The sequence below is a fragment of the Vitis riparia genome, chromosome 13 (genome assembly GCF_004353265.1).
Source record: "Vitis riparia cultivar Riparia Gloire de Montpellier isolate 1030 chromosome 13, EGFV_Vit.rip_1.0, whole genome shotgun sequence".
NCBI lineage: Eukaryota > Viridiplantae > Streptophyta > Magnoliopsida > Vitales > Vitaceae > Vitis > Vitis riparia.
The window spans coordinates 20,853,195-20,878,628 of record NC_048443.1 but is presented as its reverse complement, the minus strand read 5'-3'; the positions used below and the strand labels follow the sequence as shown (position 1 = coordinate 20,878,628).

General features: G+C 35.0%; 2 protein-coding genes across 2 annotated transcripts; both read left to right on the top strand.

Moving 5' to 3' along the window:
- Positions 1-2,985: 2,985 nt before the first annotated feature.
- Positions 2,986-9,493, top strand: LOC117929248. Its single transcript, XM_034849518.1, has 2 exons — positions 2,986-3,455; positions 9,248-9,493. The coding sequence occupies exons 1-2, from the start codon at positions 3,162-3,164 to the stop codon at positions 9,356-9,358; spliced, it is 405 nt and encodes a 134-aa protein (XP_034705409.1). The 5' UTR covers positions 2,986-3,161; the 3' UTR covers positions 9,359-9,493.
- Positions 9,494-12,417: 2,924 nt separating this feature from the next.
- Positions 12,418-25,153, top strand: LOC117928873. Its single transcript, XM_034848948.1, has 7 exons — positions 12,418-13,348; positions 17,068-17,200; positions 17,357-17,410; positions 17,503-17,594; positions 24,060-24,295; positions 24,605-24,775; positions 24,891-25,153. Exons 1-7 carry the CDS (start codon positions 12,618-12,620, stop codon positions 24,986-24,988), a joined length of 1,515 nt encoding a protein of 504 aa, XP_034704839.1. The 5' UTR covers positions 12,418-12,617; the 3' UTR covers positions 24,989-25,153.
- The last annotated feature ends 281 nt before the right edge of the window (positions 25,154-25,434 follow it).

Genomic DNA, 25,434 nt, shown 5'->3' with positions numbered 1-25,434 from the left:
GTCTGTTGTATTCATCACTCTGAGGCATCCCTCTGCTGTCAACTAGCTTGTATTCATCAACTCTCTGTAATCAAGGTATATTTTCAATAAACAATATTTTCAAATTCAAATATTTGTGTTTTTATGTTTAAATTTATGCAATAAATTAGACAAAATTAGACATTAAATATTTTTGTTTTTATGCTTGGAGATCATTAGATAGAATTAATTATTGCGTGCATGAACTGTTGTATGTTGTTGTATGTCCTGGGTGCAAATGTTCATTAGAAATAAGTGATAAACTTAAAAATTTAATGATAGGATTAATGATTGATAAAGAAAATGAAGAATCAAGTGAAAATTATGACTCAGAAGAAGATAATCAAATACTGATAACACAAGAAATATCAAGTGAAGAGTCAAGTCTAGAAGAAGAATCAGATAACTAAAAAGATTGTGATGGTATTTGTGCATGCTCATATAAATCAATAAATGTGATTTCAAAATATTCAAAACCTCCTTTTAATTCTTATTATTCGAAATTATGTGCCTCTCATAAACTCAATATATTTTCAATTTTGGTATGATAAAGACAAAAACATTAGATATTTGTTTTATTCTTCAAAAGAGATACTAAAATTTGAATTTCCTCTACAGATGGAGCAAGAAAGGATCACATTTGGGAAATTTACTCTTCCAATAATTCCTAAAAGTAATCTATCATTCAGGATTCATAAAGATATAGAAGGATTAGACAAATCACAAAAATGCATTTTAGACAACCTTTGGAATGCAAAAAGTGATATTCAAAAGTTGGAAGCTTTAAATGCCTTATCTTTTCATTTTAAACAGTTAAATGATAAATTAGAAAGTTTGTCTAACACTTCAAGTTCTGATATACATTGCATCCCAATGAATATAGATCTTAAAATTTTCATTTGCAAGAAAAAAAAACAAAAGAATCTAAAGTTGCATTTTCAAAATCTTTTCAAAATGAATTTCAAAAGGAATTTTCAAATCAAAATGAAGTTCTAAAACTTTCTGATGAAAGCCAAGAATTTCAAATTTCCAGATTTTCATTTTTCAAGCAAAAGATTTTGGATCTTCCTCAAAACCTTAGACAGATGATCAGTGAAAAGGCTCAAGCTACAAAGGAAGCAAAGTAAGAGCATATCATGCAATTTTTTGCTGATTGTAGCACTTTTGGAATTACTATTCAAGGGATGAGCTTCACTTGGATTTCTCATTATGACAACACTTACAATGATTGTCCAAAGATCAATCCCTTGTGTAAGGAAATTCCATTAGAAAGGCATGGCTGCAAGTGTGCTCTTACTTACAGTATTTACTTACAACTACAAACCAATAATCATTAAGTTCAACAATGAGTCAATAGAATAACTCCTTCTCTTCTCATGGATTATGGAGTTCTTTATCAAATAATTTTCTCCCATCCTGATCAAACCGATGGATTTGGAAGAAAATTAGCAATCTGTGTTTTAAATGCCTTCATCAGAGATTTCAAATCAGTTGAACTCATTATAGAAAGCAAACCTCCTAAATGGTCGAATGATGGAGGAGTTTACCTTGCTCAACACCTCATCCTTCTCAAAGCCAATCAAAGAAAACATCAATTGTTTGGTACAGAGAGCCCTTGGCTCTGTACTAAATTCAGCCTCAAAAAACAAATCAGACATTGGAGGTCAAGAATGATTTCAAGAAATTTTGATTATGAGATTTATAGTTCTTCTAACTATAATCTCATTGCCGAAGACAACATTTAAAAAATCATTTCTTCAACTAATCTTCCAGAAGTCCCTCTTCTTTTCTACACTTAATTTACTTATCTTTGTTGATAAGTACAAAAATGAATATGTTCTTGAAGAAGTTTGACAAACTTTTGAAAAATATCACTTAGAAATGCTCAGTTAAGAGATTTCAAAAATCTTTTGTACATTTGAATTTATCTAGTAAAAAAAAAAAAAAGGTATGTAAAGTCTGAAAGTGTGAAAAGTATGTAAAAAAAGAAAGAAAAGTGAATAGTGTTTTTTTGTCTTTCACCATGACTCAAAAGTATCCAAATGACTCAAATGCAACGTGATGGAAATGAAAAGAAAGAAAGGAGACAAGAAGAATAAACATTCTACAAGACTTCATTCATTCTCCTGCACGTGGAAGTGGAATAAAAAATTTTCATTATTTATAGTTATAATCAATTAAATTAATTTTAAAATAAAATTAGAAATAAAGACCAAAATAATTTTTTAAATAAATATCTAACTTAATATAGAATAATTTTTTTTTTTAATATTAGATGTTAAACATAATTTATACTTTTATAAATATTATTGTAGATAAATATTTCAATAATTATAATTATTTTTATATATATTAAATTTAGTAAATAAAATTAATTAATTTTATAATATATATTTATAATAATTGTATAATTATATAAATGCTATGTGTTTTTTTTTTATTTTTAATTAATAATACAATGCTTCATCACTTAAAAATCTAGATAAACACAAAATAATTTTCTAATTAATATGAGATGATAAATATAATTTTTACTAAATATTGTAATTATAAATAATATATCAATAATAATAAACATAAAATCAATTAATTTTACAATTAATATATTTATAATAATTTTATTATTAAAATATATTATTAATTAAAATATTATTAAAAATGGGGAAAATGTAAAAAATTAATTTTTGAAAATTTGGCTTGAAGAGATGATTTCCCCCGATTTTTTTTTTCTTGAGAAGATTTTTTTCCTTAATTATTATTATTTTTTTTAAATCGCCTCTTTATGAAGCCTATAAACTTTGTTTTAAAGAAATTGTATTAAGATGATTTTTGTTTATCCATTTTTTTTAAATGGAAATAAATCGTCTCTTGAAAAGACGAATGATTTTTTTTTGGCAGGGTAGTTTAGGAATACCCTACTCTTATGGACACTGGACCCTTCAACGGTTCAACCCAAGATGGCAAGATCCGTAGGACTCAAAACCAGAAACTTGGAAAAGGCGCTAGAATTTGTTGGGAGCATGACCCACCAGTACCACTACTAGAATCCAGAAAACCAGTCTAGTAATCAACCCCTTATATTTGGCGGATACCTCTGAGATCTCCGCCGCTTCAAGTTCACAACTGGGCTTCGTTCCCCATCCATGGCAGATAAGGGAGGTAACATGGCGATCAGCGAACACCCTAAAGCCCCGAACCCCTTCTTCTCGCTCTTCCAGAATCTGGTGAAGAACCTCCCGCTACCCAAGTTTGAGGCCAAGCAGAGAGTTGCGGATGGCGGACAAGAAGGGCAAGGAGAAGGAGAAGGAGAAGGAGAAGTAATATCGAAGAAGGTTGATGTGGTGAGATTCTCGGAGAAACGTCCCATTATTCCTCCCCCGTTGAAACTTGAGGCCGAAGAGTCCGATGACAGCTCCAGCCCCACGGTGCTCTGGCAGGTCTGTTTTATGCTTTGCGCTCATTGAAACCCTAGATTGGTCTTGAAATTTTATGCTTTCTTTTGTCGTGTTTATTGTTGAATGTTTTATTTGTTTGGTTGCTCAGAAAACCGTGGAAAAGACTTGACAATACTATTTTCATTTTGTTTTTTAATTTTCAGAATTTTGGGAGATTTTGAAACCTCAATTTCATTAGGTGGAATCTGAATTCGGAATTTGACATTTTTTGGGAATACTCGGTGAATTTTAGAGCCTTGTGATTAGTTTGGTTTATGAAAATTGAAAAGCTCCACTCTAACTAAGGCAAACAGTTGTGTTAGGCTTGGTGAGGGGAGTTTTCAAATGATGAAAAATCTAAGATTTCTGCATTTTTGTTTCATTTTTTCCCATATCTTCTATCTGGGTGATAGGAAGAATGATCTATTTTTGTATGTGCTGCATTGGATAACTGTTGTTCTAAATTGTGATTTTGTGTTCAAGTCTTCAATGTTCTTTGTATCGTTTTCTACATGATATCTTCCCATCTGGTATTTTAATTTTTTATAATTATTATTATTATATTGATAGTTACAATGAAATTAAGGCTATCATTAAAGTTCCCATTTGATAATGAGCATGATTTTTTTTATTTTCTTATTATTTTTATTTATTTTTCTGGTTCACTGGTTCCCCTGCTCAGACACATCAATTTATCATCATCAATACGAATTTCCCTTTGATATTCTTATTTCTTTGAAAGCTTATCAGCCAGTTCAAAGTCAATATTGGCTTATCCCATAGAGTCCTCTTTCACTATTTCAGTGTTCCAAAAGTTGTATCTTTGGTTAAACATGATATTTAATTCCATCTTTTTAATGCAGTGCCCAACAAGTTTCAAGCACCTTGATACTATCATTTTTGTGACCCTTTCTTCTATGCAGCTCTTCACTCTTTCTATTAAAGCATGAAACTTGAAGTTCTCTCCCAGTTGTGATTCTGTCCTCTGTAGAACTTACCTTTTATTTTTTGTGCCAACTTGCATTTTTCTCTGCAGTATTGACTTTGGTCTTGTTTGGACTTGACCATATGACCTCAATTTCTTGGTTGTCATGGCTTATAAAATTTGAATGCTATCTTTTCTAGAAATTCATCTCTCTTCCATTAATGGACTTATATTTGTTATCTTATCAATATTCTCTTTTGTGATGCCAAACATTTTGATTCATCAATTGGCTTTATTATTGCTAAATAAAATGTACCTTCAGTTGGTTGAAATGCACGTGTCATATGACACCATAGAACCATACTTGCAATTGTCATATAGCAGACTAATGTCTGTGTTTCCTTCCTATATAATACTTGGAGTTTCTACTGGTAGTCATGGCTTGTACTGGTGCAAAATATGTGAAGGTTTTGATAAATGAAGTGATGCCATTGTTAGAGGAGGATTATTTTCATAGGATGGGAAGACCACTTCAAATGGGAGCGTTTTATAAAATCTGCTTCTTTCCTTCATCACATAGAATTTTTTAAGAGGTTATAAAAACTTATAAAATGATCATTGTTGAAAGAATTGGTTGAGAATTGTAAGTATCTCATTATGAAATGGAAGGTAGGTACATGTGGTATATTGATGGACGTTTTGAATGGAAATTGGATTATGGGGTGGATAGCTGTGTCAACATTTTGGATGGAATCTGGATTAAGTGGAGGAAAATTGTGTAAGTTATTTGAAATTATTCAAATAAAGTTAACTTGTGCCGTATCAATCTAGAAAGGCATGATCTAAAATGAACAACCATGAAATGCTTTTGATCGGGGGGGGGGGGGAGGATGTAAATTCCTTGAATACCTTATTTGGTGCAACTAAATGCATGGAAATGTTTTCTTAAGATGGAGCTCATGAATACAAGTTTGAAAGATGTTAATACTTTGGAGAAAAAAAATATATTTTTTAGCTTGAAAAAGGTGATTTTAGAAGGAGAATTGACCTAGGTGGATCTGACTAGGCTGCATCTCTTTTTGGTTGACTAGCATATGGATTACAGAGGTGATATCTTTGAGCTTGAGTGGGGATCCTTGTTTGTTGGAAGCAGTCGCTTTTAGCTCCATGCCACCACCTAAATATCACCAAGAAGTTGAATATCCATATGGATGCTATCTTTTTTCTTTGATAGGTAAATTTTTGTCCTTATGAATGCTATCTTGACATAAGGACAAGGTGAACCAATTGATAATCATTGTGAATTTGTTAGGAATATTTGGAGTTTATTGATCGTTCTTTTATGGGATAAACTGGATATTGTGGCTTTCTATTATTTTTTGCTGTGGAAGTCTTTTTTGTTTGATAGTCCTGGTAAAGGTTTTGTTGAATTCATGAAGGAGATGATGATAAGTGATGCAATTATATTGTTGAAAAAGTTCAAGAAATACAAATTGTTAATAGTTCAAAATGCTATGATGGAGGCATAGTCCTATGCTCTGGAGAAATGATTACTGCTGGGAAAGTTTGATTTATTTATTTTAATTTTGTTTTTATTTTTTTCTTTCTATTCTCTTTGTTTGTTCTTTTTACCAGATAAAGTCTGATCTTACCCTGCCAATCTTCTCATGTCTTTACTCTGAATATTCAACTGGACTGCAACATGATTATGAACTTCTGATTGTGTAAAGAAACTTTAGTATTTGTTAGAATATAAACTGTTACTCCATTTAGCATTAATTTAATATATTTGACTTTAACAGGTTCTTTGGTTGGTTTGGTTTGTTTGGGTATGTTTGAGGGGGATTTTCTGCTGGTTTGAAGTTGACCTATCTATGTACCTTCTGTTGCCTGCTTTAGTCATTAATGTAATAGCTTGTATGATAATAGTGTTAGGATATCAAGGATGCCTAACAGTTGGAATAGTTTTGAACTCATGATTGGAAACACCTCTTACTTGCTCTCACTCTCATGTGCGCACGCTGCACACATGAACTACCATGCTTTTCATTTTTGGGTCCTCTATTTTTTAAAGAATTAATTAATATATTTCAAACCCTAATCAACTAAGAGAAGATCTGGAACGTGAAGTGTCACCTGTACCTTTTGTGGGTTTAGTTTTGTTTATTTTCTGTGGTCCTGACAGCCTTCTGGGAGTTTGATGCTAAATTTTTGCTAGGTTAAAAAGTGTGTGTGCGTGTTTGTTGTGGGAGTGGGGGTGGGGGTGGTCCATACTCGTTCTAATGTGTTTTTCTTTAAATAAGTTTTTTTAATTAAAAATTTTGATGGCCAAACTGCAATAAACAGATATTTAGAAAGATACTGATTTCAATGCAGGAAAACTTTCTTGTTTTCACTGCTTTCTGCTTTCCAGCAAAATCTAAGTTAGTTAGGTGTTGTTCTGATACACTTCTTGTTTTCTGTTTTTTAAAAATAGAAAATGATTGTAACCTCTACATAAAATACAAGAACTCTTTGATACTAAACTTAAAAAGATAAGGGCTTTTAAAATTTATTTAAAAAAAAATTGAGGTATCAAAAAACTTTTACTATCTCAAATTTTAAAAAATTTAAAGTAATATTTAATGATATAAGGTAAGTTTATACATTGTATATAAGTGTTACTGTATTTTATATACAATTTTCTATGTTTAAAAACATAAAACATAAAATGTATGCAAACGTGCACTTAGTTTGTTTGTTTGTTTCTTTCTTTTTCAATTAAAAATTTTGATGGCAAAACTAAGATAAACAGATACTTAGAAAGACCCTGATTTCAATGCAGTTTTCGCTGCTTTCCAGCAATATCTACTAGTGTGCTCCATTCATTGTTATTAAGGTTGCCATTTTGATGGATGAATATATGAACACATGGCTTTAATTTGATCTATGTATCCATAAGACTGTAAAAGGTCATTTAGAATTCGCTCACATGAAGAATTAAGGGGATGTTTGAATTTTTAAAATTTTTTAATGCTCCTTGGTTGCTTCACAAGATTTCCACATTTCTGGTCTTACCTAATTGGAGATAGCATCCACTGTTGTTCAGTTCTGATTGTTGTCGGTATTTCTTTGGGGCATCACCATCATTTTAGCTAGCTTATAATGTCCTACATACTAAGTTGAAATATTGATGCACTGAGTTAATTTGTATGTATTAATTGTGTGTAAGTGCATTCTTTAACCGAATGAAAATACTTAATTTAAATATTCTTTGTGCACAATGCTCGCTCTTCAGCCTATGACCTTGTTGGATTATTGGCTTTCGCACCCTCTTCTTCTCACTATCTCCTTCCCAGTTCGTTCGTCCTTCTTTTAGGCATGATATATGACACTGGACAGCAGAGTGGAGGCACATTTAAAATTCACCAGATGGTTAATAACATTTCAGATTTATGGTGGAGTACTAAAACTGGGTTGAAAATCATGCAAAAGAATGAAGTTTATATTACAAAATTTTAATTTGAAAATAATGTCTGTAATTATTTCATATTCAAACTAAAATTAACATTGTTTCCCTGTAAATGTGTTTCCAAAAAGAAGAGTAGGGCTGAAGTTTAGTGGGTTCCATGTGAAATATTTACATTATAACGATTAGGATAGTCAACTTTTGGAGTTGATTCAGTAAGTAATCACATGGTACCTTGTGTTACTAGCAAAAAAGATGCTAGCTTATCAAAGTAATCTGCCCAAATTTGGTACGAAGAATGTTTTCATTCATTAAATTTTGTTATCTTTGATACTCTTGCTTTTCTCGTGGGTTGACTAGGATGACTGTGGATAAATACATCTTCAGTTCTCCACTTCTAGAGCAACTATTGTTACCCCATATCCTTCTTAGCAATAGGCTTGCCCTCCTGCTACTTGAAGGGCCAGCCTTGTGTGTCAGCCCTCTGATAACTATGAAACGGGACTTGCACTAGGTAATGGTCTTTCATTTTTATTTTTTATTTTTTTATTTCAAACTTTTTTGCTTCACTACTTTATTGAGCATCTTCTTTGCTGCAGCTTTGTCCTAATCTGGATGCGCTAATTACATTTTAGTTGATTTACTTTTCTCTCCATTCTTGTCATCAAGAACTTCCACCCCTACCTCTAAATTCTTCCTTTTCTATTTTCTTTTCTGAATTATCTTGTAAGGAACAACTAAATCCTCTCTTTTCTTAGTTTTAACTTGCTAGCTCTAGAAGTTTCTTATAACCAACATCAGTTCCTACCATGTAGTCTGTCAATTTCAACAATTTACTGAAATGGCCAAACCATTGAAACAAATACAATTGGTATGCTCGTTAACATCTAATCGTCAAAATTTCAAAGATTTACGCTGCTGAGGTGAGCACCTTTTTAATTATGGCAACCCAATTTTTAGCTTCCTGCATGGTGAGGTAAGCCCTCTTTTAAATAAATAGAATTGGTTATACATTCTGTCAAACTCATTAAATGGCCCTCCTTTGAGCATCTCTATCTTCCAAGTTGTTTAGGTTTGCTTAGCATGCTAGCAATTGGTTCAAAGCAAGGCTGACTTAGCAATGTCAAGCATCCCGAGTTGTTTAATTGCCCCATGGTTGCTTAGGAGAAACCCAAGTCTGTGAAATAATGGTCACCCCTACCTGTTAATCCTTCTTAACAATGGCTTTCATTAGTTGAAAGTGTATGCAGTAATACACTTGTGCTCTTTTCAACAGGATTATACCCTAATTAGGGTTTAGTTCCTTAGATTGACCATTGAGGTGCACATACAATTATTACAATTACAATTTGTATCAGCTTATGTGATGACCAGACCATGGAAATTTCTCTAAATAATGAAAGTTAGTCTGGCTTCTTTCAGGTTTATGCTCTGGGAGGGTTCATTATTCTCAAGTGGGCATGGGCCAGATGGAATGAGAGGAGGAACAAAAAAGGAGCATCTGATGAAGAACCATCTGTAGGTGAAGACTAGTTTGTTCATCTCCCATGGAGAAATCCTAAATTGCTAGATATATTAGGAATGCAATATACCGTTTCAACTCTTTTTGCTGTATGAACCTAACATTTGTGTTAGTGGATGGAGTTGTTTCTTTTCTTCTTGCCCAAACAGCTTCTAGTGGATGGTAGGGGAACACGACACACTTGAAATCCTTAATGTTTTGGCCATTGAGCAATAAGGTTAAAATATATGTTATACATGAAGTCACTCTCCGATCAAAGTATTAATTGAGCTTTACTACTATTATTAGATGGAATACTAATTCCAATGCAATTACAATATAAATCAAATAATGTTTTCATATATTGAATTGAAACAGAGATCTTCTTTAAATCTGAAGGCTGATTATGTCAATACCCAAAAAATATATTTCCATGTCAAAACAAGTTGGAAAGACAACATTACATTCAATTGCATTTTTGTAATAATTTTAGTATTTCACCATTAATATTTTAAAATAAAAAAATTAATTACAAATCATTCACGAACTCAAATTGCCATGCATTCATCAATGCTGGAGGTTTTCAAAATTAAGCAATTCAAATAAATTTAAATTCCTAGCAAACCTCCTTACAAAATGGTATGCACGTAAGGAGGCCATTCTATGTTTAAGGAATTATCTCAACCCTCAAAGTTTCCTACTAATCTAATATTCTTTAGAATTCCCTATATATTCTATGTATAAGATATGTTTGAAATCCTATTTTCCGATAGCGATAATAAACTAATATAAAAATATTAAAGCATAAGAACACACGAGATTTATAATGGTTGACTCTCAATGTGAGAGATGCGTTTACTTGACTACAAATTTTCACTATGATGAAATAGTAGAGATTACAAAGCCTCACACATTCAAGGTTTTTCTCTATCTCTCAATTACACCAATCTCTCCAAGTCCGCTATCCTAAACATAACATGATTAGGGTAACCAACTTACATGTGTAAAATCTCCAAATACCCAAACTTAAAATATTATTGCATACAAAATTTCATAACTCCACGTGCAATCCACGTGCAATGTAATTTATTGTCAATTAAAAGTAAAAATACAAAACTTTAAACTTATACATACCAATGTAATTTCATTAGCTCATATTTGTAGATGTCAATGTCTTTGATTTCCGGTAATCTTCCCCAAAAGAAAAAAGCTAATAAGTTTTTCATCTATTGGTCGAAACCTGAAACCAATCGGTAATAAAGTTTTTTTTTTTTTAATTATTGTCAAAGTTTTATTAAATATAAAAGAACTTCTTACATAAGATAAAACAAAGCTTTTATACAAGGAAATAATCCCCAAGCTCTCATATTAAGATTTTCTTATTAAAGTCATAGGTTCACTAAATAAAATTACCCGAACATAAAAGCTTTTATTTCGGCAAAATCAATCAAATTATGGCTTAAACTAGGTTTCTAATAAGCATCATCAAGTCAGGTAATACAGCACAATAGGACTACTCCATTTTAGTTTCAGCATATGGTTGGAGATAGGGTTAGTTGTAGTGTCCAAATTACTCATACAATGCAATAGTACTACTCAATTTTAGTTTTAGCATATGGTTGGAGATAGGGTTAGTTTCTCCTTTTAACTAGTCATTCAAATCCAAATTTAATATAAAAGTACTTATATTATCTTTACACATCAATCTTGATTAAGAATTTTTTAGGACAAAAATGTTTAAGTGAAATAGCCTAAGAGCTTATTTGACAATGGTTTTAGGAAATGTTTTTAATATTTATAACACTTAAAATTTTTTATCATTTAATTTAATTCATTAAGCAAATTAAATATATCTGGTAAAATAATTTAATAATATGATTTAAAATCAATAACAAAGTAAAAACAATTAACTCATTTTTAAATCATATCTTTATTTTACTATTTTTTTTTTCATTAGTCCTAATTATCTTTATGAACTCTTTTATTATTTCATGACCTCTACAATTACTCAATCTCTTTTACCCTAATTATTATTTATGAATATAAATATATTAATTTGATAATTTAAAATATATTTAAAGTTAATTTTATTAAAAAAATCTTAATATTTAATTAAGTTATAATTTAAATACAACTTAGTTTTTATCTTGTACTTTTATTTTTTAATTAAAAACAATTACTTATGAGTAATAATGAAAATATTAGTAATCACGAATATATCATTAGTTACTTTGATTTTACATATATCGATGAATATTTTAACATAAAATATAAAAATTAATGAAAACTATGAAAATATTAAAAAAAAAAACTCTAAAATATTATATAAGATGTAAAAATATTCATTTTAAAGTTTTTTTTTTAAATTGATATGTATATAATTTTTTATATTTAATAATAATATCTTGATAAAATTTTATAAATATACATTTATTATTAAGTTGCATTATATATTATTTTAAAATAATATTAGATAACATGTCTAATTTTAAAATATAATTAATATTAAAATTATGATCCATTTTAATTTAAATGTATTTAATAATATCAAATAAAAAATAATATATGTATAATTTTTAAATTTTTATATTTAATGAATATATAAATTATGTAAAAAAGACCTATTAAAAATTATGTTTTTGTATTTTTAATAATAAATTAAATTAAATGTAAAAACTAAATACTTTGAATTAATTTATTTAATAAAAAAAGCGGTAAAATATGAAATATCAATAAATATTCGAAAATATCATTGAAATACAAAAAAAAAAAATTGAAAAATCAATAAAATATTGGTTCATAAATATATTTCCCTAAATTTCACATCGGGATCCACAGATATTGGATATATCTATGGTTAATATATTCAGATATATGAGGATTTATGGGCAATATATTTTGACATCTGTGATCTGTGAACCTTCCGCAGCTCATATATTTTGAAATCTTAAAATTATTGACTTGTCATTAATATTTACGTAAAATTACTTGAGAGTCCCGTTAATGACGTGGAGCTTCATGCTTAGCCTAATTGCCAAGTTTCAAACCGAATTAGCCGTTTGGAACATGCATAACGACGCGTTTCAAAAGGCTTGACGGAAGCGTTACATTTCGTAACGATACGGTCACGGCAAATAAACACCGTCTAGATTTATAACGCAAAGGCCAAACGATCCGTCACCAGAGCTTAACGTCGTCTAATCCTCACTTCTCCCTCTCTCTCCTTCTCTGGTTTGAAACCCTAACCCTAACCCTAACCCTAGTCTTAACCTTAGCTTTAATCCCTCTGTCATGGCATCATGCAATGACGACTTCCCTCTAATTGAAGATGATGGCCCCCACCACGCGCTCACGCACCACCACCATCATCATCACCAGCAGCAGCAGCACCAGGTGTTTCCCAGTGCCAGCACCGAGAAAGTCTCCGGGGCCGGAGATTCCGACGCCGACGCCGATTCCGGAGGCGCCGCTTTCTACTCTCAGGCCCACGACGTCAACCCCTTTGCCGTTGTCGCTGCCGCCGAGGAGTCCGATCCGGCCAAGTCCGGTGCCTCAACTCCGAATGGTAAGCGGAATCCTTACTACTACAAGAAATTAAAGCCCAGCGGTGCCTCTGAGTCCGGCAGCGGGGAGTACCGGGTGGATTACCGGAAAGACCGGGAGGAGTGGAGCGACTCAGCCATTTCGTGTCTCCTGGAGGCCTATACGGAGAAGTTTACGCAGCTGAATCGGGGGAATCTTCGGGGTAGGGATTGGGAGGAGGTTGCAGAGATTGTTAGTGAGAGGTGTGATAAGCAAAAATCATGTAAGAGTGTGGAACAATGCAAAAACAAGATCGATAACTTAAAGAAGAGGTACAAGGTAGAATTGCAGAGGATGAATAGTGGGGGTTTGCCGGTGAGTCACTGGCATTGGTTCAAGAAGATTGAGGCCATTGTTGGGAATTCTCCATCGTTTAAGACTGGTTCAGATGAGGATAGGTCTGGTGGAGCTTCGTCTTATATGCTCAGGCAATCAAAGAGGTACAAGGCCTCTTTTTTAGTCCATTACTTATATATATATATTTTGATAGGATAGTCCATTACTTATATTCTCTCTTGTTTTAAGGTAAATTGGGTGCTGAATTATGCCCTTTTTTTATTTTTATTTTTTTTATGAAATTACAATATGAAGTAACTCTGCAGTTTGCTGAATGAAAGTGAGATGACCCTGGTGGTGCCTTGGCTTATATGCTTAGGTATCAGGGACACACATATGCTGAATGGTATATATCTGACTGTTAACTGTAAATGTATCATGATTGTTGTTATTTTCTTTTAAGTCTATGGTTGTTTGTTTAGTCTTAATATTTGACATTTTAAGCTCAACTATTTGGTGGCTTGTGCAATGTGCCTACACTATGGTTTTTGAAAGTATAATTCTGAAGTGTGTTGATCATGTGGCTTGCAAACCTCCCTCAACTTTGTGGGCCTAAAATGGGTGCTTGAGTGGAAGCTGTGGTGAATCTGTGAACCTGCTTGATACACCTTTCCACCTTGGACTCTGGTGTGAATTCCATGTTAATCGAAGCCCCTATCAAGAAAGGGTATGTTCCCTGCTAATGGGCATCTATATGGATGCATGTGGCTGCTTCCTAATGCTAGGATATAAATCTACATGAGAAGAAACTATAATTGAGTATATAAAAGAGAAACATGATACTCCTTCTAAGATGGTGAAGAGTCAGCAAACTCCATCCTTATCCACTCTTTGAAGGTTTGGATCCTTTGGAACCTCCTACTTTCTTTTCTGAGCCGTAGTTGGTGTTTCCAAGAACCATTTGAGACTGGGTTTGATTTGGCATGGTAAGGGTGTAAGCAGCACAAAAGGGTGTGGAGATTGATCCCTATTGGTTTGTTTGGGTGCACTTGAGAGTCAATGCTGTAACAAAATCTTCAGAGAGGAGGAGTGCGCTGACCAAGCAATGTAAGGGTTTTTCCTAAAAAGTCTTTTTGATTGATCTAGGATTTGCTAGAGGTTTGAAATGTCGGTTTTTTATTTTGTTGATGGGTTGGGTTAGTGCTAGATTTGGAAGCCCTTTATTTTTTGTTGCCTTTTCTTTTCCGCTCATTAGTGTTCCCTGTATACTTCTTATCTGTATGGTGTGCCTAACTGCACTTTTATTTATTTCTATATCATTTGCCTATCAGGAAAAAGTGAATAGAAGAAAGAAAGGAAACTCCCTGCAGAAAACCCAAGAATCAGTCCACCAAAACTCAAGGGGTCATGTGATCCCCTTGAAACCAACTAGAGAAGACCTTCTCTTTCAGCCAATCTATCAGCTTCTTGACTTGCCAATCTAGATTTTCACAAGAAAGAGCATCCGAACACCCTAACAAGCTGCATAATTCTTGTATGTTATAGAATTCTTCTTCCCTACAAGACTGATGGCTTTTATTATGAAGGGAAGCACTTCCACAATTTTGAAAAATCCATGTCTATGGATGTTTTGATTTTGTAAACCAATAAAATTTCCTTCCGTCAAGAATCCTGTGCCTTCTTAATAAATAAATAAATAAATAAATGCTTGAATTAGGGTTCCTCAATTCTCCAAATTTATGGTTGAAACTGTTTCCAGAAGGCATTAGTTCATAATAAATCACAGAAGAAGTATATGGAGAAGTATTAGATTACCCTAGATTTAACAGATTTGCAAATTGCAACCAACAGAGGAACATTTTAAATGTCATCCTACCCCTTTTGTTTCTAGGGTAACTCATTGGTCAACTCATGGGCACATTAAAAGTTGGGTTTGGACTTTTTATTGTGCTTGTGAATGTTGGGCCAATTATGTAAGTTTTGAAAAAAAAAAAAAAAAGAGAAAAGAAAGTTTCCAACTAATAAGCTAGTCAGGGACTGGTTAGGTACCAAATAAGGGACAGGCTTGTTGCCTTGTTTTTTGTTCTTTTGTTCCCTGGTATACTCCGTGTATACTCTTTAGCCTCTTTGGCTTTTAATGAAATTTTCCTTTACCTATCAAAAAAAAAAAAAAAAAACTAATAAGCTAGTCAGGCTGGCATACCGATTTAGCCGTTGGACTACTAGGTGGACCGGTTCAACTCAATCCCCACCTAATTAAGTAAATCAAATAGGATTAAGATTTGGTTGACAGTCTGATCAGACGAATTGGCCGATCCAGTCTAGTTTTTAAAATATTGAGGAAAACAATGTTCCTCTCTTCTTCTTCCTTTCCTTATTTGTACCAATTAGGTAAAGTGACTTTCTTGGTCGCATGGAACATGATGATGTTAGCACTCCACTAGCAATCCCTATTTAGGAGGAAAATGAAATTGAAAAATAAAAGTAAAAATTCTACACCTAGGAACAGGAAACTTGAGCAATATTAGTGTTGTTCCAATTATGTAAACATGTGCAAAATTGTTTAGGCATGTTTTTTTCAACCCCAGTTTTAGGTATCAAGTTTTTTTTTTTGATAGGTAAAATTGAATTAAATTGAAAAGCCAAAAAAGGCAACACTAAGTACACAGGAAGTATACAATGGAGCACCAAGTAGAAACAAGAAAACCCTCCCCTTACAAGCATCCTAACTAATCGATGAAATCAATCATAGACAAGGAATCAACCCTTAGACCTCCTTTGGTCCAAATTAAAAAATTACACAAAAAAGAGAACTTTAACACTTGATCTGAAAGCTCAACATTTTCGAAAACCCTTTTATTTCTCTCTTGCCAAACAGTCCAAAATGGGCTAAGAGGAGTGACATTCCATGCTTTCTTTCTCTTCTTTCCAACAAAATGACCATGCCAACCTAGGAGCATTTCTTTGACTGAGGAATGCACCATCCAAACCACTCCAAACAAGGAGAATACCAACTGCCATAACAAACTTGCTTTGGAGCAATGAAGAAGAATGTGTTCACAGGATTCCTCCTCGCCTTTGCAAAGAAAACATCTGTTCACCAATGACCACCCTCTTTCCTCTTCAACTTATCCAAAGTATGAATCCCTCTCCAAGCTGCTTCTCACACAAAACAAGCTTACTCTTGTCAAAGCCCAAGAATTCCAAAACTTAGTTGTCAAGTTGTGTGCATGTTTGCAGAAGTCCCTATTATGTCAGTTTTAATTCCCTTTTTTCCTAACCTGTGAAAGGATTAACATATGCAATGGAATATGGTAGATTGTCGGATGGATCACCTTGGACTTTATCTGGATTCTTTAATATTTATTGGGCTTGTCTGTAATTATACTATACTGTTCAGAATATCTATAGTTTGCACTTGTTTTGGAATTTAACCCAATATTTTGTGGCATGATCAGTAGTAGACGACAACCCTACTCCATATTGAAGCACGTAGTGGAAGATACCCTCCCTTCCAGGAGGCTTTGTAACATGTTTGTTTCATGTTGATTGATCAATTTGTACCTTGACCTGTTATTTCAATTTTATATTTGGGTTTTTTAGATATTGTTTGTGTTTTCACATGTCTTTTCATAATAATACTTAAAGCTGTGGGTGCTACTTCTTATGATGATTTTTCATTTCTAATTAATTGATTTTTCATGAAAAGAATTATGTTTTAATGGTTAACTGCCACTTGTTTCCTTGATATTCACTTGACAATAAAATGACTAATATTTTTTAATTTTCCAATTGTGGATCTATTGTTGGTATGAATCGTATGATGGTGTTAAAAGACCTTGGTATCCTCTGATCAAATGTTTGATGTATTATGACTTGGCAGATATGCACCTAGCACCGTTACTTTTGCAAACAACATGAAACCCAAAACATTGTCAAATCCAAAATGGCGGAGGGTGGTGTTTAAAATTAGTGGTGCTGCGTTAGCTGGAAACTGTCAGAACATTGATCCGAAGGTGCCAGTTTTCCCTATTAAATAATTTATTCTATTACTCAGGTTTGTTATAGGTGGATTATTAATTAATATTTCAACCCAACCTTCTGTATTGCATTCTACTGTATGATAATCTGGGGAGGATTCTACAAGCTGAGATGCCTTTTTCTAATGTTAGGTGGCAATGCAGATTGCTAGGGAGGTGACAACAGCTTGCCGCCTTGGTGTAGAGGTGTTGCTTGTACTGTTGTCTCTTACAGCACTACTTGTTTCTAGTTGTTTTCATTTGCATCTTAAGATGATTATTTTTACATGATTTCACAGGTGGCAATTGTTGTTGGAGGTCGTAACTTCTTTTGTGGGGACTCATGGGTATCTGCTACTGGTCTAGATAGACCTACAGCATACCAAATTGGGTAATGATCCCACCAATTAATGGACATTGTGATATTTTTCTCTAGGGTCTGGCTCATTCCTCCAAGTTCTGTGTTTGATATTATTAAATCGAAGCTTGTAAGGAGGCCATGGGAGGGAGAGAGAGAGAGAGAGAGAGAGAGAGAGAGTAAGAGGCATTGAGATATGTTCATGATGATTAAGTGATTGTAGGTCATTGAGGCAAGCTAATAAACCCATATTATAAGGGCAGTCCTTGGGGTCACATTAGATTGTCCACCTTTTCCTTGATTTTCCTATGTGTGGTTGTGGGAGGTCCAGGGTACACACACACACACACACACACACACACACACACACACACACATATTGTATATTTGTATGCAAGTGCATGTATGTTTCCTTCAAAAAAAAAAAAAATACATGATCTCATGGCTTTTACATATTTGGAGAATTTTCATTGACATTTTGTGGTATAAAAGGAAATACTATGGGGTTTCATTTTGCAACAATATGACACATGGGTTATTGTGCTCTTTCTTTCCTTATTATTTTGCATTTGTACCTCAAGGCAGTTGTTAGTGTTAATTGCCTGAGGCTATACATTATTATCAATATGATTGTTGAAAAGCATAAATACGGTTGTACTCGGAAAATTTAGAAGGGGTTGGTTAGAACTAAGAGGCCTTTTTAATTTGTGGGACGAGGATCAGTTGAGATACATTTTGAAGAAGTGGGAGAAGGTAACAAAGGTGGCACGGGACTCTTTGAAGCTTGTAGACTTGTCAAAGGTAAAGTTGTGGGTGGAGATGCTTCCAAATGTCGTGCTACCTGCGCTGCTAGAGGTGGAAGATGGGGCCTGGTCATTCACGGTCGCAGTTTCAGTCATCGGAGAAGTTGAAGAAGACAACCTTTTCAGGTCTGAGTCAACTCATAGCAAGGACGAGTTGATGTCTGCGGGAGGTTGCGTCTCTCAGAGGCCAAAGGATGCTGAGGGGCTATGTGCTATTACTAGGGATAATGAGTGCTACAGTTGGAGGCCTCTTCCTCGTTCCCGTTCTTGTTTTTCAAGTTCAAATTTGGCTTCCAAAACGGAGAAAGGCTGGGGAGGGAGTCTCTTGGGCCCAGTGGTGGGAAGCAATATCGGGCCCACAAAGCTAGATGCTTTGTTAAAAGCCCGATCTGTTAGGGCCTAGTTTGGGGCGAAAAATTTTGGGCCTCTTGCTAGTCCAACCCACGAAACAAAAGCAAGGTCTTCTAAGGGCGGCCCTGTAGCGCTTTTGTCGTCAAAGCTCCAGTGCTCAAAATCTTCCGCAAAGGAGGTTCTGTCGATTGTACACTCTCAAGAGTCGTCAAAGTTAAAAGGCCCCTCAGTCTCTGCAAGGCGCAAAGCAAGAAGCTGGCCTCCGAGCCTAAAGGTGTCGCCTTTTGCACCGAAACGTAAACTAGATGGGGGTGTTTTAGCTGAAGCAAATCTAAACATTTTTCGAGGCAGTTCAGTCTTTAATCAGGGCGTTTCTTCTTCTGTTCCAGAAATTTCCAAAGATTTCACCGTGGAGACAGAGGGAGACGAAGGGCTTTCGCATTGCAGTTTGGCAAACAAGATGTGTCTTCCTTTCTAAGCTTCCTTTGAGAAGGGCCATCCTTTGGTTAGGGCTTTTGTTCCAAAATCTCTTCCCGTCTCCTCTGTTTCTGCTTTTCACTCTTTTCGATGCCAACCCATTTCTTTGATTCCGCTGGAGTCAAACTTTGTTTCTCAGGTTGTTCCCTTTTCAAATTTTCCTGGTGATGAGTTTAGTCGTCTTGTTGGCGTGTCCTCTTTGGAAGGTGTGGCGTTCCCCTTAGAAGCCTCTAACCAAAATTTTAAAGACTGCTCTTTCCTTAGGGAACCACTTAGTAGCCCAGAGGAGCTTTGAATCTCAGGAAGGGTTTCATCCCCAGAGCCAGAACCTCTCACCCTCCCGTTGGAAGGTTTTCAGATTAAGGGCCTCATGCCTAGGAAGATGGTCAAGGTTCAGTTGGTTTTGGAGAGTTTGAAGATTAGAATTGTCAAAGATAATGGAAAAGGTGCGGAAGTAGAGAGTAGGAGTACTCTTTATGCGGACAAGGTCTATTTCAGAAGGAAGAGAAAAATTGTTTGTGGAATTCAGGGAGAGGCTTAGGTTTGGTTGCAGTTTGTGCTGGGTTTTTTTTGTTTACATGAAGATCTTAAGTTGGAATACAAGAGGGTTAGGTTCCAAGAAGAAAATGAGGATTGTCAGGAATTTTTTAAGTTCTCAAAATCCAGATGTTGTGATGCTTCAGGAAACAAAGAGAGAAATTTGGGATAGGAGGTTTGTGAGTAGTGTTTGGAAAGGTAGAAGCATGGGGCTTCAGGGGGGATTGTGATTATGTAGGATTCAAATAAGTTAAAGTATACGGGTCTTTCTCTGTAATTGTGAAGCTTAATTCTGGTGAGGAACTTTTTGGTTAATTTCAGTGTATGGCCCGAATAAGCCTTTGTGGAGGAGGGATTTTTGGTTGGAGCTTCAAGACCTGTATGGTCTGACTTTCCCAATGTGGTGTGTAGGAGGGGATTTTAATGTAATTAGGAGGATCTCTGAGAAACTGGGTGATTCTAGGTTAACATTCAACATGAGGTGTTTTGACGAGTTTATAAGGGAGAATGGTTTGTTGGATCCCCCTCTAAGAAATGTGGCTTTTACTTGGTCAAACATGCAAGTTGATCCTATTTGCAAGAGGTTGGATAGGTTTTTGTTTTCTTCTGAGTGGGATTCTTTTTTCTCTCAAAGTCTTCAAGAGGCACTTCTGAAATGGACCTCAGATCATAGCCCAATTTGTTTGGAAACTAATCCTTTAAAATGGGGTCCGACTCCGACTCCTTTCAGGTTTGAGAATATGTGGTTGCTCCATCCTGAGTTTAAGGAGAATTTTAGAGATTGGTGGCAAGAGTGTACGGTTGAAGGTTGGGAAGGTCACAAGTTCATGAGGAAATTAAAGTTTGTTAAATCAAAGTTGAAAGACTGGAATAAAGTGGCCTTTGGAGATTTAAGAGAAAGGAAAAATCTCATTCTTTCGGACTTAGGTAGAATTGATCTAATTGAACAAGGAATTTGAATCTTGATTTGTTATCATAAATGACCTTAAGAAGAAGGGAGTTAGAGGATTTGTTATTAAAGGAAGAGGTTCATTGGAGACAAAAATCTAGGGTCAAGTGGATAAAAGAAGGGGATTGCAATTCTAAGTTCTTTCATAGAATGGCCAATGGAAGGCGAAGCAGGAAGTTCATTAAGTCTTTGATCTTTGAGAGGGGGGTGACTTTAAGCAACATTGAGGTTATCTCTGAGGAGATTGTAAATTTCTTTGGGAAACTCTATTCCAAACCCGAAGGTGCTTCTTGGAGGGTTGAAGGGTTAGATTGGGTCCCTATTTCTGGAGAGAGTGCGACTTGGCTGGACAGACCTTTTACTAAAGAGGAGGTACGATTGGCAGTTTTCCAATTGAATAAGGAAAAGACCCCTGGTCCTAATGGTTTTACTATTGCAGTATGTCAAGATTGTTGGGATGTGATCAAAGAGGACCTCATGAGGGTGTTTCTAGAGTTCCACACCAATGGGATAATAAATCAAAGTACAAATGCGACCTTCATTGCTCTGGTGCCTAAGAAAAGCTAAACTTTTAAAATTTCATAATATAGACCTATTAGCTTGGTTACAAGTTTATATAAGATAATTGCTAAGGTCTTATCAGGGTGTTTACACAAAGTCCTCCATGAAACAATCTTTGGCTCTCAAGGAGCCTTTGTTGAAGGGAGACACATTCTGGATGCTATGTTGATAGCCAATGAAGTGGTGGATGAGAAAAGAAGGTCAAGGGAGGAAGGAGTGGTTTTCAAAATTGATTTTGAGAAGGCCTATGATCATGTGGATAAGGGCTTTTTAGATCATGTGCTAGAAAGGAAGGGGTTCAACCCGAAATGGAGATCTTGGACAAGGGGTTGTTTGTCTTCATCAAGTTTTGCAATCTTAGTTAATGGGAATGTAAAGGGTTGGGTTAAGGCCTCTAGAGGTTTGAGACAAGGAGACCCCCTTTCTCCTTTCCTTTTTACTTTAGTAGCTAATGTTTTAAGTAGGTTGATGATCAGAGCAGAGGAAACTGGGCTAACTGAGGGTTTCTTTGTGGGGAGGGATAGGACTAGAGTGTCTTTGCTACAGTTTGTAGATGACCCCTTCTTTTTCTCTAAAGCCTCTTTGGAACATCTTCAAAACCTCAAGATTATCCTTTTGGTTTTTGGGCAAGTATAAGGATTAAAAATCAACTTAGAAAAAAGCATCATTTCAAGTATTAATACAAGGCAGGAGTTGTTGTCTAGTTTAGCCTTGGTTTTTGGTTGCAAAGTGTCAGAGTGACCTTTGTCTTATTTAGGTCTTCCATTGGGAGGGAACCCAAAGACAATAGGCTTTTAGGATCTAGTGGTTGAGAGAACTTCGAGGAGGTTGGATGGTTGGAAAAAGGCCTTTTTGTCTTTGGGAGGGAGGATTACTTTAATTCAGTCAAGTTTGTCTCACATCCCTAGCTACTTCCTCTCCCTCTTCAAAATCCCAGTATCAATAGCCTCAAAGATTGAGAAGCTGCAAAGGGATTTTCTTTGGTATGGGGTGGGGGAAGGGAAGAAAGATCATTTTATCAGATGGGATGTTGTTTGTAGGCCAAAGGAGTTGGGAGGTTTAGGTTTCGAGAAGACTTCTTTGAGAAATATTGCTCTCTTAGGGAAATGGCTCTAAAGGTTCCTTAGAGAAAGAAATGGTCTTTGGCATAAGGTTATTGTGAGTATTTATGGGACACATCCTAATGGATGGGACGCCAACATGGTGGTTAGATGGTCACACAGATGTCCTTGGAAGGCTATTGCTCAAGTTTTCCAGGAATCCCCTTTTGTCTGCCTAGTGGTGGGGAATGGGGAGAGAATTCGTTTTTGGGAAGATCTTTGGTGGGTTAACCAAACTTTGTGCTCTCGATTTGCTGGTTTTTATAGAGTTATTTCTGTGAAAAACCTCACTGTCTCAAATGTCCTTGGAATTCCTTTCCACTGTCTTGGAATTTTAATTTTCGTCGCAATCTTATTGATACAGAAATTGATCTCCTTTAGAGATTAATATCCTTCCTTAGTTCAGTGCTTTGCTCTCCTTCTTTAGCAGATTTAAGAGCTTGGTCTTTGTCATCATCAAACTTGTTTTCAGTGAAATCTTTTTTCTTAACTTTGTCAAAATTCTCAAATCCTACCTTGTTCCTTCCGGCCAAGTTTTTGTGGAGTTCAAAAGCCCCCTCAAAGGTTAAGGCCCTCGCTTGGTTAGTAGTACATGGGAAGGTAAACACCAATGACAAGTTGCAATTGAGAAGACCCTACAAATCCCTCTGTCCTCAATGGTGCATTCTTTGCAAAGGAAATGGAGAATCGATCGACCACCTTTTTCTTCATTGTCTTGTTACCATTGGACTCTATTGGACTCTGGCACGAGCTGTTCAATCTAACAGGTTTGGCTTGGGTCCCTCCAAGGAGTATTGTGGACATGATGGTTATTGCTTTTAAAGGTTTGGGGAATTCATTAAGAGGCAAGACACTTTGGCAAATCGCTTGCCTTACTTTGTTATGGATGGTGTGGCAAGAGAGAAACAATAAGATTTTTTAGGATAAGGGGAGAATGGAAGAGATGTTATGGGGCTTGCTTCTTTTCAATTCCTCTCTTTGGGCCTCTTGTACTGCAGCTTTTAGCAGAGTTCCTCTTAGTGTTTTACAACTCAACTGGATTGTGGTTTGCGCTTCAAAAGTTTGAAAGTGTTGGGGTTTTTATTTGTTTTTAGTTTTCTAAAGTTGGGTGTTTTCTCTTTTATTCAGTTTTTGTTTTTGTGGGAAGGACCTCTCATCCTTCTCTTGTTTTCTTCTCTTTCTCTTGTATCTTTTCTTCTTTTAATATAAATTTCTTCGTTTCTGATAAAAAAAAAAAAAGCATAGCTTTTACTAACAAAATTTATTGTTAAGTGACCAGTATCTTGTTTTTCATGTTAATTTCTGAGATTTTTTTCCAATTGTTATATGATACTTATTTCTCTGAAATCCATTATTATATTCTTTTGTTTTGATAACAAAACATTGGCAAAATTAGAAAAATTGTAAGTTGTAGTGGCTATTACAGCATAACATCCTTGTTTTACCTTTATCACTAAAAGAAAAAAGAAGGAAAAAAAGAAAGAAAACTGTCATCCTGTACCTTCCATGAGATAAAAAGCAACGATTTTATGAGTGTTGGGTATTTGATGTCAGCGTATCCTTGTCAGATGATTTGTTTCTTCATGAATCCTTGGTGGTTTGTGACCAGTCCTTAAAACATCCATTTATATCATAAAATTTATAGATGAAATACTTAGCTTCTCATAATCTTTGGCGGTATCATCTGTGCTCATCATGTGGTAACTTGATTTTTTATCAGCATGATGGCAACTGTTATGAACTCCATATTGCTTCAATCAGCTTTAGAGAAGTTAGGTGTTCAGACGCGTGTGCAAAGTGCATTTCCAACACCAGAGGTTGCAGAACCATATAGCAGGCAACGGGCCATTAGGCATCTTGAGAAAGGAAGAGTAGTCATATTTGGCGGCATTGGTGCAGGCACTGGAAATCCTCTCTTCACCACTGATACAGCAGCAGCTCTGAGAGCTTCTGAGAGTAAGACTATAATGTCTTGTTTTTAGCATGAGAATTTCCATTTTTAATTAGCTTAAGATTATTATGAAGATTTTATCCTCTATTTGAAATCCTCATTTTGCCCTCACACACTCAGGCGACATCTGGACCTGTACATATTGAGATAAGATAGAACCTAATTGGAACTTAGTGAAATGAGAACTAATGTAGGTGGCGGAAATCTTCTGACATCCTACCATCCTAACATTTTCATTTTCATATTTAACAATAAATTTAGCGATCTTTGGAAGGAAATATTAACCTGGTATACTTGTTTTTCTATTTTGCTAGTTAATGCGGATGCAGTCCTTAAAGGTACAAATGTAAACGGTATCTATGATTGCCATTCTGCTAATGACAATGTGGTGCTGGATCACCTCTCCTTCAGAGAGGTGGCTTCCAGAGGCATTTCCTCCATGGACATGATGGCGATAACATATTGTGAAGAGAATGGAATTCCTGGTTGGTTTAATCGGCTAATCTTGTTTCTGGTTTACTGTTGGTATATTAAACCCTTAAGATTTTTTTTCCTTGTTTCTTTTGCCTAAAGTTATATACATTTCAATGATATTTGTAGTTGTGATCTTTAACCTGCTTGAGCCGGGGAACATTTCAAGAGCCTTATGTGGAGACCAAGTTGGCACCTTGATGGATCAAGCAGGAAGAATTAGTTGATGCATATAGATATGGCCTCTGGTGGATCGATGCATGCTTTCATACGCATATTCTCCTCCCTTTTTTCTATGTATATTCCTCTTTCTAGGTAGTTGTGGTCTTTAACCCCTTCTACCTGAGATGCTGCAACTGTTACATGGAGTCAGAAGTTGGAACTTTGATTGATCAATTGAGAAGGAGAAGTTCGTGAATATGGAGCCTTACCCAATTTGTTGTTTCTATTTTATTCCATGGAAACACCAACAGTCAGCTCTCCCAACTTCAATCACAAGACAAGCAGCAAAAAAATATCAGCAAGGGAGTGCATTTGATTTAGAGGAGCTTGTTATAGACAGAGAATGTGGAAGGTTCTCTTATGTATGTTCTTCCAATTTGACATGTACTGTTAATACATGGCTAATAAATGCTTCAATTGTTGTTGTAAATGAAGCTTCTTGTTCATAGAT